The sequence below is a fragment of the Anguilla anguilla genome, chromosome 9 (assembly GCF_013347855.1).
Source record: "Anguilla anguilla isolate fAngAng1 chromosome 9, fAngAng1.pri, whole genome shotgun sequence".
Classification (NCBI taxonomy): domain Eukaryota; kingdom Metazoa; phylum Chordata; class Actinopteri; order Anguilliformes; family Anguillidae; genus Anguilla; species Anguilla anguilla.
The window spans coordinates 55081991-55100553 of NC_049209.1; the positions used below are offsets into that span (position 1 = coordinate 55081991).

Below are 18563 nucleotides of genomic sequence, written 5' to 3' on the forward strand. Positions count from 1 at the left end.
AATTGGAATGGCTTGAGGAGATGCATTAAGGATACATCCTGCGTCATGTTATTTTTGTAACCATCATTCTGTGTGTTGACACAGTAGTTAATAGAATAGATCTGTGCTGTTCTCTGTCCTGTTCATTAAATAACAGTTTTTAACGATTTTGGCTGTTAAATGTGTTGGTTTAAAGCTCTGTTTATCACATAAACATTGGATTTGGATACATGTACTCCATAGTCACTTGTATAGAGTTACACTGAGAGATAAGCAACCATGTCCCTCATGTTCATCCTTTGGCAAACAATGCATAACAGCTACAGAGATGTCTGAATGGTCCTGATTGGTTTATTTTAAATGGAGTCAGACAAAGTAATTGGAGAGGATATATACACTAAGGTCAGGTGGTTCTCAATGAATGCTCTTCCTGTTTCATGCAGGTATGACTGCACAACATCCTTAACTGCTCCTACACTTATGCCATTTTGTTTGTTTGAGCGGAGTCCGACACATCTCCAAATGTTATGGAATGTGTTGCGAGTGGATTTATGACTCTTACTAAGCAGATTTCTTTGTTCCTTACTATGTCCTTTACTCCACAAAAAATGTTGTTATTCCATGGTTTGAGAATTTGTTTTTGGTGAGAATTAATAGTTCTCTTGACCTTGGTCTGTATTCTGTGTGACGGTAGAATCTTACTTGTTCCTTTATTGAATTTCTGTTTCTCTGGTTGACAAAAGAGAGTGAGGCATCACTTATTTTGTTTTCAGTGTGTTTTTCAATGTAAGTTTGGGATTCTCATTCTCATTCATTCTGCCAGTTTCTGATTATACTGTCCGTAATAGAAGTGTTTTCAAAATACTGACAGTCCTAAAGTATATTTTATTAGTAGTTAAGAGTTGTCGCATATACTCGCAAGTTTCTCGATTTACACAGGAGCAGCATTTACTTGATTCATTTGGATGCGAATATGTTCATCTTTCTTTACAAAAATTGCATCTGAACAGCCGGATATTTTCGGATGCAAGTTTATGTACCTCTTTTAAGACCATGTCATCCAGCTCATTCCTGTATCCGACTCTTTGAACCCCTGTTTACTATCTAGCTGTCGTGAGCACAGTTGCCTGTATATTTCTATTCGTGTGATACCACCTTAAACTGCCGTTAAGTGCATGAGATTACGCTTCGGATAGAGGTGTTTTTTTGAATCCATTATCAGAACTCCGGGGTCTCCTACAGGTTTGATTACTGCGTCCTGAGTTAGGCGGGTAGTATAAATAAAATCCCGTTGCAATGCTTCACCTTTCTACAGTTTTCAGTTTTGCTTGTGAAACGCTGTGTGTCGCTCTTGACCAACAGAGAGAATTGCGCTGGTGGCCCGCCCACTGCTTCCGCTCTGAGGCTGCAGAACCCCGACTGCGCATTTTACGCGTCTGATCAGCTCTGCTGTCTTTGTTCCTGTCAATCTCAAGTACATGAAAAGGTATTTGAGAAGTGTTTCGACAAACTATTTTGGGACATATAACTGAAAAGGGACAGAATTTTCGTCCACTTCTTGTGAAATGGGGGCGAGGGTGAAAGGAAACGCGATGCTTTGTCAGGTACCGTCGGGCTGCTTTGTCCTCATTCTTGTGGCCGTCAGCGTATGTTTTGGGGATGTTCGTTATTCTGTTCCCGAGGAAATGAAACGCGGATCTGTCATCGGAAGAATCGCTCAGGATTTAGGAGTCGATGTTAAAACTCTGTCTGATCGAAATGCTCGGCTACATTTTCAGGGCGGTAAAAGATTCTGTGACATCAACCCGCGGAGCGGAGATTTAACCGTGAATGAACGGATGGACCGGGAGGAGCTGTGCGCGCAGAGGGTCTCGTGCACTTTGAGTTTTGATTTCTTCCTTGAAAATCCTCTGGAATTACATCGAGTTACTCTCGAAATCCAAGACATAAACGACAATTCTCCAGCATTTCCAAATGACGTCATTAGATTGGAAATAAGAGAATCTGCGGATAAAGGAGCACGATTTGCTCTGGACGAGGCCCACGATCCAGACACGGGAACTAATTCAGTCCAGGGATACAGCCTTTCTGCAAACCAGAATTTTATTTTATCCGTGCAGAGCAGTGCAGACCGAGGTAAATTCGCAGAAATGGTGTTAGAAAACGAGCTGGATCGTGAAAAACAGGGGAAACTCTCTCTCATTTTAACGGCATTTGATGGAGGCTCTCCACAGAAATCTGGTACTGTACTGATCGAGGTCCACGTACTGGATGCTAACGATAATGTCCCCGTGTTTACTCAGTCTGTGTTTAAAGTAAAGGTGGCAGAAAACGCACCGTTAGACACGCTTGTTGTTCAGGTTCTCGCAAGCGATGCGGATGAGGGGGCGAATGGTGAGGTTACGTATGAGTTCAGTCACATTTCAGCCAAAGCAAAAAATGTATTCACTATTAATCATAATTCAGGAGAAATACGTCTAAAGGGGCCATTGGATTTTGAAGACACTTCCTCATTTGAAATCCGAGTTAAAGCCAAAGACGGGGCGGGTCAGGCGGGCTTTTGCAAAGTTATTGTTGAAGTAACGGATGTAAATGATAATGCGCCGGTTATAGTTATTAAATCATTGAAGGCATCACTCCCAGAGAATTCACCAATCGGCACCGAGTTAGCCATAGTATACATAGAAGATGCTGATTTCGGCATTAACAGCAATGTGAAATGTTCAATTCAGCAAAGCACGCCATTCATGCTAGTCCCGTCCATTAAAAACCACTTTACCTTAGTAACGGCAGGAGAACTGGACCGCGAGAAACACTCTGGATACAACATCACACTTACTGCAGGAGATGAGGGCACCCCTCCCCTCTTTTCCTCAAAAGTTATCCAAGTGTCTGTGTCAGACGTCAATGACAACCCGCCTGTGTTTGCTGAGCAGTCTTACAGCGCCTCTGTGGCTGAAAATAACAAACCTGGCTCCTCTGTTCTCTCTGTGAGCGCGAGAGACCCGGACTGGAGACAGAACGGCACGGTTTTCTATTCTCTGCTGTCCGGTGAGATCAGCGGTGTTCCGGTGTCCTCGTTTTTATCCATTAACGGAGACACGGGGGTGATCCATGCTGTCAGATCATTTGATTATGAACTGTTGAGAAGCTTCAAAGTCCTCGTTGTTGCCAGAGACAACGGTTCTCCTCCGCTCAGCAGTAACGTGACTGTGAACGTGCTGATAACTGATGAGAATGATAACTCTCCACAGATACTATACCCTGCTCCAACAGGGAACTCCTTCATGACAGAGATGGTCCCCAAAGCTGCTCACGCGGGCTCTCTGGTTTCCAAGGTGATAGCTGTGGATGCGGACTCTGGACAGAACGCGTGGCTGTCCTATCAGATCGTGAAATCCACTGATCCGGGACTTTTCACTATTGGGGTGCACAGCGGAGAGATCCGGGTCCAGCGGGACATTTCTGAATCCGATGCCATGAAGCAGAACCTTGTTATCTCAGTGAAAGATAACGGACAGCCCTCTCTCTCTGCAACCTGCGCAGTGTATTTACTGATTTCAGATAACCTGGCTGAAGTCCCTCAGCTGAAGGACATGTCTTATGAGGAGAACAATTCCAAACTAACTTCATATTTGATCATCGCGCTGGTGTCCGTCTCCACCTTCTTCCTGACGTTCATTATTCTGATGGTGGCCGTGAGGTTTTGCCACAGAAGAAAGCCCAGACTGTTGTTTGACGGCGCAGTCGCCATTCCCAGCGCATATTTCCCTCCCAACTACGCCGAGGTGGAGGGAGCAGGAACTCTGCGCAGTTCTTACAATTATGACGCATACCTGACCACGGGCTCGCGCACCAGCGACTTCAAGTTCGTCAGATCTTACAATGATGTCACAATGGCCGCTGATCAGACCCTGAAGAGGAGCCCGAATGAAATTTCTGAGCTGGGGGCTGCAGAATCTGCTGAGGTAATGATTTTAATTATATTAACCATCAGCTGGTGGCTTGTCAACCGTTCTGCTCTGCCACAGAACATACTGGCAAACTGTTTTGCTTTTCCCTTGCAGAATACAACGTCATGGCGTTTCATTGTATTTCTGCTTCTTATCTAATTTTGACAGAGTTATTCTCTTTTGACTTCGTCAAAATGAGATGAGACTGTTTGCTGTTTGTTCAGTTTGTACTGTTTGTGTGGTTTGTGCTGTTTGTGCAGTTTGGGCACTCTTGTTTGGAGTGGTTGTCCCTATGTTCTGCATGTGGTGCAGGTGACTGTGGCTCAGATATATTCCTGAAATCAGCTCGAAGGCCGCTGCCAAGCGCATGTTTCAGCTCCCAAACGCAGCCATGTTACCCTACAGTGACCCTCCAAATGTATGGGAACTATACAGTGATATTTGTTATTTGTGATAGATTTAAATTTCTTAAGAATATTTTATTAAAGGTGAATATGAGCCAAAAGTTAGGGCAATCAGCTTCATCATAATATCGTATATAATCTGTATATAAGTGGCTTGATATCGTCATAGGCTGGTTTCAGACTTCCCTAACGCTGGGTTCAGTCTGCTCTAACGCTGGGTTCAGACTGCTGTAATGCTGGGTTCAGACTGAGTTCAGACTACAGTTATGCTGGGTTCAGACTGCTGTAATGCTGGGTTCAGACTGGGTTCAGACTGCTCTAACACTGGGTTCAGACTACAGTTATGCAGAAATCCCCCTCAGTATTTGTGTGATGCACTCAATTTAGCAGATTAGCTGCCGTAGGAAGCCTCTCATTCAGAATGAATTGATTGGAAGCTTAGCTGCTGGTATGGGATAGCATCATTCTTAAACTGCAAGCTTCTAATAGCTTTTGTAGGTCACGAGATGGGTTTTGTAGATTTGGATAATCTGATACAAGCTCCTTCTCACGGTCCCCTTTAAAATGCGGCTGAAACTACCGCACTCGGTATGAAATTCAACATCAGATAATGCTGCCTTTAATAATGTATCAGAACCAAAAGTCAACTGTAAAACGTTTGAATGAAGCCCGCAACAAGTAGCTCGTGCCGTATTAATGCAATCTCACTTCAGTACTTTATTTTGAAAATCTTTTTCAGTTTTGTCGTGAAACGCTGTGTGTCGCTCTTGACCAACAGTGAGAATTGCGCTGGTGGCCCGCCCACTGTTTTCGCTCTGAGGTTGCAGAATCCCGACTGCGCATTTTACGCGCCTGATCAGCTCCGCTGGTTTTGTTACTGTCTATGGGAAATTCTTTTTTTTCTGAGCGTGAGGAGTTTCTCGTCAAATTGTTCTGTAGCAGGTGACTGAAAAGGGACAGCATTTTGTTCCACTTCTTGTAAAAAAAATGGGAACCGAAGTCAAAGAAAACGCGATGTTTCGTCAGGTACCGTGGAGCTGCTTTGTCCTCATTCTTATGGCCGCCAGTGTGTGTTCTGGGGATGTTCGTTATTCTGTCCCCGAGGAAATGAAACGCGGATCTGTCATCGGAAGAATCGCTCAAGATTTAGGAGTCGATGTTAAAGCACTGTCAGCTCGGAAACCCAGAATAGATTTTGAAGGTAGCAAACGGTACTGTGACATTGACCTGCGGACCGGAGATTTAACAGTGAATGAACGGATCGACCGGGAGGAGCTGTGCGCGCGGTCGGCCTCGTGCGCTTTGAACTTTGAAATATTTCTTGAAACCCCTGTGGAACTGCATCATATAGTTCTGGATATACGAGACATAAACGACAATTCTCCAGCATTTCCGAATGACGTCATTAAACTGGAAATAAGAGAATCTGCTGTTAAAGGAGCGCGATTTGCTCTGGACGAGGCCCACGATCCAGACACGGGAACTAATTCAGTCCAGGGATACAGCCTTTCTGCTAACCAGCATTTCATTTTATCCGTGCAGAGCAGTGCAGACCGAGGTAAATTCGCAGAAATGGTGTTAGAAAACGAGCTGGATCGTGAAAAACAGGGGAAGCTCTCTCTCATTTTAACGGCATTTGATGGAGGCTCTCCACAGAAATCTGGTACTGTAGTGATCGAGGTCCGCGTGCTGGATGCTAACGATAATGTCCCCGTGTTTACTCGGTCTGTTTACAAAGCCAGTGTCATGGAGAATGCTCAGTTAAATACTGTGTTAGTCACGGTAAGTGCTAATGATGCAGACGAGGGAGCCAATGGGGACATTACATACGAATTTTATCAAATTTCTCTGAAAGCAAGGAATATTTTTGCCATTGATGAGAAGAGTGGAGAAATAAGATTGAAGGGGCCGTTGGATTTTGAAGACACTTCCTCATTTGAAATCCGAGTTAAAGCCAAAGACGGGGCGGGTCAGGCAGGCTTTTGCAAAGTTATTATTGAAGTAACGGATGTAAATGATAATGCGCCGGTTATAGTTATTAAATCATTGAAGGCATCACTCCCCGAAAATTCACCTGTAGGCACGGAGGTTGCAATCGTTCACATACAAGATAAAGACTCTGGAGAAAACTGCAAGATAAAGAGCAGAATCGAAAGTGACGCACCATTCAAGTTAAACCCCACTGTTAAAAATTATTACTCTTTGATCACAGGCAGTGAACTGGACCGTGAAATCATTTCAGCGTTTAACATCACAATCACTGCTACTGACGAGGGCTCTCCACCCTTATCCTCCTCAAAGACTGTGCAGTTGTCCGTGTCAGACGTCAATGACAACCCGCCTGTGTTTGATGAACAGTCTTACAGCGCCTCTGTGGCTGAAAATAACAAACCTGGCTCCTCTGTTCTCTCTGTGAGCGCGAGAGACCCGGACTGGAGACAGAACGGCACGGTTTTCTATTCTCTGTTGTCCGGTGAGATCAGCGGTGTTCCGGTGTCCTCGTTTTTATCCATTAACGGAGACACGGGGGTGGTCCATGCTGTCAGATCATTTGATTATGAGCAGTTGAGAAGCTTCAAAGTCCTCGTTGTCGCTAGAGACAATGGTTCTCCTCCGCTCAGCAGTAACGTGACTGTGAGCGTGCTGATAACTGATGAGAATGATAACTCTCCACAGATACTATACCCTGCTCCAACAGGGAGCTCATTCATGACTGAGATGGTCCCCAAAGCTGCTCACGCGGGCTCTCTGGTTTCCAAGGTGATAGCTGTGGATGCGGACTCTGGACAGAACGCGTGGCTGTCCTATCAGATCGTGAAATCCACTGATCCGGGACTTTTCACTATTGGGGTGCACAGCGGAGAGATCCGGGTCCAGCGGGACATTTCTGAATCCGATGCCGTGAAGCAGAACCTTGTTATCTCAGTGAAAGATAACGGACAGCCCTCTCTATCTGCAACCTGCGCAGTGTATTTACTGATTTCAGATAACCTGGCTGAAGTCCCTCAGCTGAAAGATATGTCTTATGAGGAGAAAAATTCCAAACTAACTTCGTATTTGATCATTGCGCTGGTGTCCGTCTCCACCTTCTTCCTGACATTCATTATTCTGATGGTGGCCGTGAGGTTTTGCCGCAGAAGAAAGCCCAGACTGTTGTTTGACGGCGCAGTCGCCATCCCCAGCGCATATTTCCCTCCCAATTACGCAGAGGTGGAGGGAGCAGGAACTCTGCGCAGTTCTTACAATTATGACGCGTACCTAACAACGGGCTCGCGCACCAGCGACTTCAAGTTCGTCAGATCTTACAATGACGTCACATTGGCCGCTGATCAGACCCTGAAGAGGAGCCCTAATGAAACCAGTGAGCAGGAAGGCGGAAATGAGGGCGAATCCACTCTGGTAAATTGTTTTTTTAATTTTTAAAAATTATTATTATTTTTTTTTAAACTTTTTTTGATTTACTCTTTCAGTATTTTTGTGTTTGAATAAGGTTTTCCCTTGCTTTTAATTATATTGTAATTAAATAATTAATTGCTTCACATTGGTGAAATTCATAATGTCACCAGCAGCTAAAGACGTGTGTAGTAATCGGCCAATTAAAAGTAAGGCGGCAGCCACAACCGCAGCACTATTCAGCACAGACCATGATTCACAATGTATATCGTGTACTGTTCTGCTTTGTTCCGAGTTTGCTGTTTCACGTACGGAGTAACTTTTCTCTTACGCTGTTAAATTTACTCTGAACATTTGACTGCATAATTTTCTAATATGCAGTTAAATGGACTGGTAAATGGACTGCATTTATATAGCGATTTATCCAAAGCGCTTTACAGTTGATGCCTCTCATTCACTAAAGCAGTTAGGGGTTAGGTGTCTTGCTCAGGGACACGTCGACACACCCAGGGCGAGGATCGAACCGGCAACCGTCCGACTGCCAGACAACCGCTCTTACCTCCTGAGCTATGTCACCCCCCAGTTGATGCATTTCTAAAAATATTTTGTACATTATAATATTCAGTATTTTCATCATTACTGGAAAATCATTTGATCTTTCTTTCCTCTGGCCTGCAGAAGTTTTTTTAATCTTAATTTTAATTACGAGGCAACATAGCTCAGGAGGTAAGATTTTTGAGTAAGTTTTTTCTGGCAGTCGGAGGATTGCCGGTTCGATCCCCCGCCCTGGGCGTGTCGAAGTGTCCCTGAGCAAGACACCCAACCCCTAATTGCTCCCGACGAGCTGAGTGCTTCCTTGCATGGCAGCCTTTCACCGTTTGTGTGTGTGTGTGTGTGAATGAGTGAATGAGAGTCATCGATTGTGAAGCGCTTTGGATAAAAGAGCTATATAAATGTAGTCCATTTGCCAGTTAGTGTATTGGTGACTCCAGTTTGTCGGATGTCCAAACGCATTTACGTTTGTTTGTTCAAAAAAAATAAATAAAATAAAACATCTGAGACGCGGTTTTTCTCAGATTGAATTCAGGTGATTCGTTAGTGTTTCAGAATGGATAGAATGTGTTTGGCAAATGTCTTCGTTTGACTTGTTTGGACTAGGCCTATTTGTAGGTTCACACTCTACTTGAACTATTTCTTTGATATGTTCGTGGTGTATTCGTTGTTTTTATTTTTACGATTTTTTAATCGTTTTTTCATTTTCCCTTTAATATTTTATTTATATATGTAGCCAGATGTCCATGCAAATTCCGTAATTGTCCTGATTTCCACTTCGTATAAATCTTAATCTGTTCTTTGTGTCGCTGTTCGGAGCCATAGTGCTGAAACGGGCTGCTGTTCACAGATGAGAGATCCGGAGCTAAACGCTTTCGCGAGTCGTGCTTCTTTTTGCTACTGGTTTTAGTGATGTTTCGTTTTCATTGAACTTCCATTGTGAACCTTCCACGTGAAAACTTTTGGTTCATTGTCAGATTATGATTTCTTCCAGTAAATGTAAATAGGAATGTAGTAGGGGCGACATAGCTCAGGAGGTAAGAGCGTTTGTCTGGCAGTCTGAGGGTTGCCGATTCGATCCCCCACCCTGGGTGTGTCGAAGTGTCCCTGAGCAAGACACCTAACCCCTAATTGCTCCCAACCAGCTGATTGGTACCTTGCATGGCAGCCTTTCATCGTTGGTTTGTGAGTGTGTGTGTGAATGGGTGAATGAGAGGCATCAATTGTAAAGCGCTTTGGATAAAAGCGCAAAATAAATACAATCCATTTACCATTTAGTTTCGCATGGTAAAAGTAGAGACATCTGAAATTGAAGTTCTTAATCATTTTTCAAATATGAGTTGGTCTCGTGTAATTCATGTGGTACTGGCAGGTATTTGACTCTGGTTATTATTGGGTAGTTTTTTTTTTTTGGGGGGGGGGGGGGGGGGGCGGGGGGGTGAGTACATGTTTTCCAGAAATGTTAAAATGTTTCCGCTAATAGAAAGTGTGCTATTTTGCCGAAGCTCCTGATAAACTGGCATGCACACAAAGCTCAAAATTAGCTTCCTTGGTCGCAAAATGAGCTGTATTTACAATGAATACTTCGTTTCAGACTTTCAGATTTTTGGTGGAAAGCTCAATAATTAATTCTCAAATGCATTTTTGAGACTCTGGCTGACAATTAAGAATATTATATTAGTGCAGCCACACTCTGTTAACTATGGATAAGAGCGTCTGCTAAATGCCTGTAATGTAATGTAGTATGGTACATAATTTTACAGATTCGAACTACTTGCATTTCCAGGAAAACGTAACTCCTCGACCTATTTCATTTAAGTATCCGCGATTTACGCAGCTTGGCTCTGTGGCTCGAGATTTCTTTGTTTCTGTACCTGATTTTCTGTAACATGTACCTCCGCGTGGGGAGTCTGTGTGGTAACAGGCATGTAAACTGTGAAATATGACGCAATTGATTTAAAAAAAGCTTGTTTACATTCGATACAGAACTGAGGATTGGCAATGACGGCTCATGTAATGTCCGAAATCAACCTATAAAAAGAGTAGGTACTAAAAAGAGTTCATAGTTTTATTGTAAAAAGAGTTGTTTTATTTGGTTGAAAATTACGTGGTAATCGCTTAAGTTGAAATATCAGTAATTGAAATATAAAGTCACGTTCTGACGTATACTGTAGATAACATGCAATTTTTAGAAATGACTCTGAGAGTCGCTGTTGACCAGCGAGGGAGGGATAGATGCGCCTCTCCTCCCACTAGTGTAATATTCAGAGAGGGGAGCCTTTCTCCTGCGCCGCGTGAAAAACACCCATCAGACCGAGTGCTGATTCCATTCCTGGTTCTTGTTTCATGAGCCGTATTGTCTTTACCCATTTAAATATCAAGCCGTAGGATTCTATCTGAAATATGGAAAATTGAAAATGGGATCCAGAGGACCATCTGTGTGCGTCTCGGTGTTATGTTTGGTTTTCTTTATCCTCGCGCTGCCGCTCTGCCTGGGCGATGTGAGCTATTCTATTCCGGAGGAGTTGAAACGCGGATCTGTCATTGGAAATATAGCGAAGGACCTCGGACTCGATGTTAAAGGAATCTCAGCTCGCAATGCCCGTATTGAATCAGAACGGAGCAGCGAACGTTATTGTAACATTAATATGAACACTGGTGATTTGATTGTTGCCGGGAGGATTGACAGGGAAGAGCATTGTGGACCGAGAGTTTCCTGTTCTTTAAAATACGAGCTCGTGCTGGAGAACCCTCTGGAATTACATCGCATTTTGCTGCAAATTCAGGATATAAACGACAATTCTCCTCGGTTTCCGAATGAGGTAATTAAACTGGAAATAAGAGAATCTTCCGTTAAAGGCGCCCGCTTCCCATTAGACCAAGCCCACGATGCGGATATAGGACAGAACGCGGTTCAGAGCTACACGCTACAAAGGAATGAGCATTTTGTTTTGGCTGTTCATACGAACACAGACGGAGGCAAATACGGCGAGTTATTACTAGAAAAAGAGCTGGATCGGGAGGAGCAGAAGGAGGCGACATTATTACTTACTGCCGCTGACGGAGGGAGTCCACAGAGATCTGCTACTGTAGTTATACAGGTCACTGTGCTGGATGCTAACGATAATATCCCCGTGTTTAGCCAGGCTGTGTATAAAGTCAGTCTGCCTGAAAACTCTCCTTTAGGTGCTGTAGTACTTACAGTCAGCGCCACTGATGCAGACGAGGGCGCTAACGGCCAAGTGACGTATGAGTTCAGTGGTATATCCACTAGAGCGAAAAGAATGTTTGGAATTACAAGGGAAACTGGGGAGATTAAAGTGATCGGATCAATAGATTTTGAAGAGGAATCATATTATGAAATGCAAATCCAAGCGAAAGATGGTTCGGGTTTATCCTCGAATGCAAAGGTGATTATCGAAATCACTGATGTGAATGACAACGCCCCGGTGATATTTCTGAAATCTCTGAACAGCCCCATCCCTGAGAGCGCGCTACCTGGCACAGAGGTGGGCATCATTAATGTTCAGGATAAAGACTCCGGGGCAAATAGACAGGTCCGCTGCTCCATTCAGCAGAATGTTCCTTTCAAGTTAACCCCCTCTATCAAAAACTACTACTCACTGGTGACTACAGGAGAACTGGACCGGGAACTAGTAACGGATTATAACATCACAATCACTGCTACTGACGAGGGCTCTCCACCCTTATCCTCCTCAAAGACTGTGCAGTTGTCTGTGTCAGACGTCAATGACAACCCGCCTGTGTTTGATGAGCAGTCTTACAGCGCCTCTGTGGCTGAAAATAACAAACCTGGCTCCTCTGTTCTCTCTGTGAGCGCGAGAGACCCGGACTGGAGACAGAACGGCACGGTTTTCTATTCTCTGCTGTCCGGTGAGATCAGCGGTGTTCCGGTGTCCTCGTTTTTATCCATTAACGGAGACACGGGGGTGATCCATGCTGTCAGATCATTTGATTATGAGCAGCTGAGAAGCTTCAAAGTCCTCCTTGTTGCCAGGGACAACGGTTCTCCTCCGCTCAGCAGTAACGTGACTGTGAGCGTGCTGATAACTGATGAGAATGATAACTCTCCACAGATACTATACCCTGCTCCAACAGGGAACTCCTTCATGACAGAGATGGTCCCCAAAGCTGCTCACGCAGGCTCTCTGGTTTCCAAGGTGATAGCTGTGGATGCGGACTCTGGACAGAACGCGTGGCTGTCCTATCAGATCGTGAAATCCACTGATCCGGGACTTTTCACTATTGGGGTCCACAGCGGAGAGATCCGGGTCCAGCGGGACATTTCTGAATCCGATGCCATGAAGCAGAGCCTTGTTATCTCAGTGAAAGATAACGGACAGCCCTCTCTCTCTGCAACCTGCGCAGTGTATTTACTGATTTCAGATAACCTGGCTGAAGTCCATCAGCTGAAAGACATGTCTTATGAGGAGAACAATTCCAAACTAACTTCATATTTGATCATTGCACTGGTGTCCGTCTCCACCTTCTTCCTGACGTTCATTATTCTGATGGTGGCAGTGAGATTTTGCCGCAGAAGAAAGCCCAGACTGTTGTTTGACGGCGCGGTTGCCATCCCCAGCGCATATTTCCCTCCCAACTACGCAGAGGTGGAGGGAGCAGGAACTCTGCGCAGTTCTTACAATTATGACGCGTACCTAACCACGGGCTCGCGCACCAGCGACTTCAAGTTCGTCAGATCTTACAATGACGTCACAATGGTCGCTGATCAGACCCTGAAGAGGAGCCCAAATGAAACCAGTGAGCAGGAAGGCGGAAATGATGGCGAATCAACAGGCTCTGCTCTGGTAAATAGATTTTACGTCAAAATATTTTCGTTTTGCTTTTTTTGTACTGGAGTTGTTCATGGCGGTTAGACTTGTCCTCGTTTTGCTTGTCTTTGCATCTGTCTTTAATCTTGAATATTGCTCTGAAGTATTTTTTTTTTTTTTTTTGCAGTACACAGTGCAATAATGTCTTTTGAATTTAACAGAGTGAATATGAGGTGACTCCATTCTGGTTAATGTAAATGTTTTCAACAAATTTTTTCTAGTCTACTTGTCTAGTTTCTTGGAAATAAATATTTTTAAGTTTTCTTTATTCACGTCAATCAGCCATGGTATGATTTGGGGCAGACGTTTTTATATTAAATGCATGTGTTGTTTTTTTTTTTTTGTTGATATTTGAATCGCGTTTTGGTCTGAACTGTCCATTTTTAAATATACTCTTTGTTCAAAACTTTTGGAATGTATTTTGTCTTTCACACAATTACTGGTTGAGGTTCATACTCCACTAGATCAGTTGATTAAATGTGAAAGTGTTTTGATGAATACATTATTTTTCATTTCTGAACCTTTTTGTTGGAAATGTCGTATTTAGCTTTCCATCATATCATTGACAGTTAATAACCGGTTACATATCTAGCACGAACTGTGATTTTCAGAATAGCAATATCAATACTTTTATCAGTGTCTCATTAATACCTTTTGATATTTTCGAAATGTTCAATCTTTACATTTTCATGCATTTTAAACCTGCATCATGATCAAAGTCGGTCATTGTTCTGCAGTGTCCCGCTCTCCCGTTTGTACAGCGTGTGTTGTTCCCAGTGTTGCTGTTCACAGCGATGGTGCTGAAAGCAGTTCATTTGTTGGCAAGTGATCCGGAGTTTCAAATCTTCTGAGAGTGGTCCTTCTGTTCTCTCCAGATGTTTCTGGCGTTTGTTTTATTGAATTTCTGGTGTGATCAAGTCAGCGGACAAACAGCCGAATATGTTTTACCGACGGATGATATATTCCAGTCTAATAAGATACTGGATTTTGACATGTCTGAAAGCAGGTCATTTTAAATTATTCTTTGAACAGTGTTTTCAAATTGACATTTTGAACATTTCGGAAGCAGAATTGGAAATTCCACGGGTCAGAAATAAAGAGTCCTGCCTTGTGTTTCTTCCACCCATGAACGCTGCCAGCGGATTTTACTAATTCCTTATTCCTCCTGGCTGGAGAATTGTGCTAATGAGCAAAGCCAGGCGATTGGAACAAAATACTGGGGATGACTTTTAGTTTCTGGACCTGGATTTTCCACCTCGGTTGGGAAGCAGTCAATTGACCCTCGCTGTTAGGCGTTTTTGAGATAATGTTGAGTCGTAAGGTGTTTTATTTTATGTGCCCGCTACTGTACATTATTAAGGCCATATCACTCAGCTAATACCAGAAGCACTTCAGCTGGTAGCTAGAATTAGGCCGCAGGGAATGACTAATTTTGATGCTCTGTGTTCTGAACTGTCTAGTTAGGATGCACAATGAGGTGTCGCAACACAAGTGACTGTCATTTCAAATCCTCTGATTTTTAAACAATGCATTATTTATTCATGTATTTATTTACCCACCGCTGCTTTGGCGAAAAGCTTGGCAAAACAGCTATTCCTATATAGCGTATCACAAGTGTATATATCACTATTTTCCAGTGAAGAAACAATTTAATCTTTTTTTTTTTTTCTTCAAACTGTTCCAGTGGAATTAATCTCATAAATGTGGTGATTTAGTTGAAATGTGAAGTTTCCAAAAAGCAGGGACATTAAAAAATGCTGAGCTTAAGTTCTGCACAATGTGTTTTCCAGGAAGAAAAATGAATGTTCATCTTACCCTAAATATAATATCAGTGATTTATACGGTTTGACAATTACATGGCTGTGCTTCCCACGTATTATCATTTCTATGTTGCGCCTGATTTCCTTTAAACTTAGATTCAGGATTGGGAGTGTGTGACGTAACCACAGTAACCAGCCATCCAAATAACGTCATTTGAAGTGTTGGAAAACATTATATACAGAACTGAGGAATGACCGTGACGGCTCAGACAGTAACCGAAATGAACACTGACGCATTTGAAATAGCAATGTGCTTTTTTTGAAAATAGAAAAAGTATATACTTTTTTTTTCGTTTTAAAATATATGTTTAGATTGAAGAGGCAAAACTGTGTAGATTTTTGTATTTACCTTGCATGTCCCAAAAGTCTACATACGTTTATATATTTATTTAGAATGTTAAACACACTCTTGCTATTGATTGATGTGTTTTGTCCAAGTCTGATAATTTATTTGGGATTTTGCGATGAAATGGGTCGCTCAATCACAGTGTGCTGTTTGATGGGAATACGGTGTTGTCTGGAAAACGAAATTCACACATTAAGCTTTTCGGAGACCTATTTTGCCATTGAGGTAGCGTTTGTTCTTATTCTTCTTCAGTTAAAAACACCATCAATGTGTAAAATACAGTTTTGACGGCACGCGCTGAAATATAGATTATATCGTGCAGTGTTAAAAAAATGTCTGCGAGTGTCGCTGTTGGCCAGCGAGGGGGCGATAGATCCGCCTCTCCTCCCACTAGTGTAATATTCAGAGAGGGGAGCCTTTCTCCTGCGCCGAGAAAAACACACATCAGACCGAGTGCTGATTCCATTCCAGCTTCTTGTTTAATGAATAGTTTTGTTTTTGCATATTGAAATATCAGGCCGTTGGATTGTATCTGAAAAACGTTGGTGTTCGATGTGGAAAATGGGATCCAGAGGACTATCTGTGTGCGTCTCGATTTTCTGTTTGGCTTTCTTTATCCTCGCGCTGCCGCCCAGCCTGGGAGATGTGAGCTATTCTATTCCGGAGGAGATGAAACGCGGGTCTGTCATTGGGAATATAGCGAAGGACCTCGGACTCGATGTTAAAGGACTCTCAGCTCGCAGGCCCCGCGTAGATACCGAAGAAAGTGAGAGAAATTATTGTGATATTAATATGAACACCGGAAATTTGATTGTCGCTGACAGGATAGACAGGGAAGAGCTTTGTGGCGAGAAGATTTTGTGTTTCGTGAAGTGCGAGCTCCTTCTCGAGAACCCCTTGGAGTTGCATCGTATAACCATACAAATCCAGGATATCAATGATAATTCTCCAATTTTCCAAAACGATGTTATCAAATTAGAAATCCATGAATTGACAGATAAAGGCGCGCGCTTCTCTTTAGACGAGGCGCACGATGCGGATATAGGACAGAACGCGGTTCAGAGCTACACGCTACAAAGGAATGAGCATTTTGTTTTGGCTGTTCATACGAACACAGACGGAGGAAAATACGGCGAGTTAGTACTAGAAAAAGAGCTGGATCGCGAGGAACAGAAGGAGGTGACATTATTACTTACTGCCGCTGACGGAGGGAGTCCACAGAGATCTGCTACTGTAGTTATACACGTCACTGTGCTGGATGCTAACGATAATATCCCCGTGTTTAGCCAGGCTGTGTATAAAGTCAGTCTGCCTGAAAACTCTCCTTTAGGTGCTGTAGTGCTTACAGTCAGCGCCACAGATGCAGACGAGGGCGCTAACGGCCAAGTGACGTACGCATTTAGTCGTGTATCCGAAAAAGCTAAGAAAACATTCGCGGTTGATCACCAAACGGGGGAAATTAGCGTAACCAGTGCAATAGATTTCGAGGAAAAATCCACATATGAACTGCGCATTGAAGGGAAAGACGGGGCAGGTCTCGCTTCTCAGGCTAAAGCGATTATAGAAATCACTGATGTTAATGACAACGCCCCGGTGATATTTCTGAAATCTCTGAACAGCCCCATCCCTGAGAGCGCGCTACCTGGCACAGAGGTGGGCATCGTTAATGTTCAGGATAAAGACTCCGGGGCAAATAGACAGGTCCGCTGCTCCATTCAGCAGAATGTTCCTTTCAGGTTAACCGCCTCTATCAAAAACTACTACTCACTGGTGACTACAGGAGAACTGGACCGGGAACTAGTAACGGATTATAACATCACAATCACTGCTACTGACGAGGGCTCTCCACCGTTATCCTCCTCAAAGACTGTGCAGTTATCTGTGTCAGACGTCAATGACAACCCGCCTGTGTTTGATGAGCAGTCTTACAGCGCCTCTGTGGCTGAAAATAACAAACCTGGCTCCTCTGTTCTGTCTGTGAGCGCGAGAGACCCGGACTGGAGACAGAACGGCACGGTTTTCTATTCTCTGTTGTCCGGTGAGATCAGTGGTGTCCCGGTGTCCTCGTTTTTATCCATTAACGGAGACACGGGGGTGATCCATGCTGTCAGATCGTTTGATTATGAGCAGTTGAGAAGCTTCAAAGTCCTCGTTGTTGCCAGGGACAACGGTTCTCCTCCACTGAGCAGTAACGTGACTGTGAGCGTGCTGATAACTGATGAGAATGATAACTCTCCGCAGATACTATACCCTGCTCTAACAGGGACCTCCTTCATGACTGAGATGGTCCCCAAAGCTGCTCACGCAGGCTCTCTGGTTTCCAAGGTGATAGCTGTGGATGCGGACTCTGGACAGAACGCGTGGCTGTCCTATCAGATCGTGAAATCCACTGACCCGGGACTTTTCACTATTGGGGTGCACAGCGGAGAGATCCGGGTCCAGCGGGACATTTCTGAATCAGATGCCATGAAGCAGAACCTTGTTATCTCAGTGAAAGATAACGGACAGCCCTTTCTCTCTGCAACCTGCGCAGTGTATTTACTGATTTCAGATAACCTGGCTGAAGTCCCTCAGCTGAAGGACATGTCTTATGAGGAGAACAATTCCAAACTAACTTCGTATTTGATCATCGCGCTGGTGTCCGTCTCCACTTTCTTCCTGACGTTCATTATTCTGATGGTGGCCGTGAGGTTTTGCCGCAGAAGAAAGCCCAGACTGTTGTTTGACGGCGCAGTCGCCATCCCCAGCGCATATTTCCCTCCCAACTATGCAGAGGTGGAGGGAGCAGGAACTCTGCGCAGTTCTTACAATTATGACGCGTACCTGACCACGGGCTCGCGCACCAGCGACTTCAAGTTCGTCAGATCTTACAATGACGTCACAATGGCCGCTGATCAGACCCTGAAGAGGAGCCCGAATGAAATCAGTGAGCAGGAAGGTGGAAATGAGGGCGAATCAACAGGCTCTGCTCTGGTAAATTTGATTCATTTTTACCCTTTGTTTTCGTCATGTATCAGTGTCACATTTTTACGTCCATGTCCACAGAAGACAGGGAACGGTTTTGCGGTATTTTCTGTAGCAATTGCTCAGAATTTTATTATATTAACGGCACTGTTGTTGTCCGGTTAGGTTAATATTTTTGTTTATAGCTAGGCACGCTAATAGTACAGCATAATGAAGCTGTTCATATTGGGATGGCAGGTATATTTACAATCTTACCATCTGAAGACAATGTGGTCATTCAAACTTTGTGTCAAATAACA

General features: G+C 43.8%; 1 protein-coding gene across 32 annotated transcripts in view; it reads left to right on the top strand.

Annotated features, from left to right (window-relative positions):
• Nucleotides 1-18563, top strand: part of LOC118235439 (protocadherin gamma-A11-like) — a 90130-nt gene that overhangs the window by 12539 nt on the left and 59028 nt on the right. For 4 of the 32 annotated variants that reach the window (XM_035432801.1, XM_035432804.1, XM_035432803.1 and 1 more), the window contains exon 1: nucleotides 1387-3947. The exons of 14 other annotated variants lie outside the window; for them this stretch is intronic. In XM_035432801.1, coding sequence (XP_035288692.1) covers nucleotides 1545-3947 — 2403 coding nt within the window. In that variant the 5' untranslated portion in view covers nucleotides 1387-1544. Of the gene's footprint in view, nucleotides 1-1385; nucleotides 3948-10553; nucleotides 13111-15559; nucleotides 18274-18563 lie in introns of those variants that run through there. 14 more of the 32 variants (XM_035432782.1, XM_035432787.1, XM_035432785.1 and 11 more) reach the window with 6 other exon arrangements.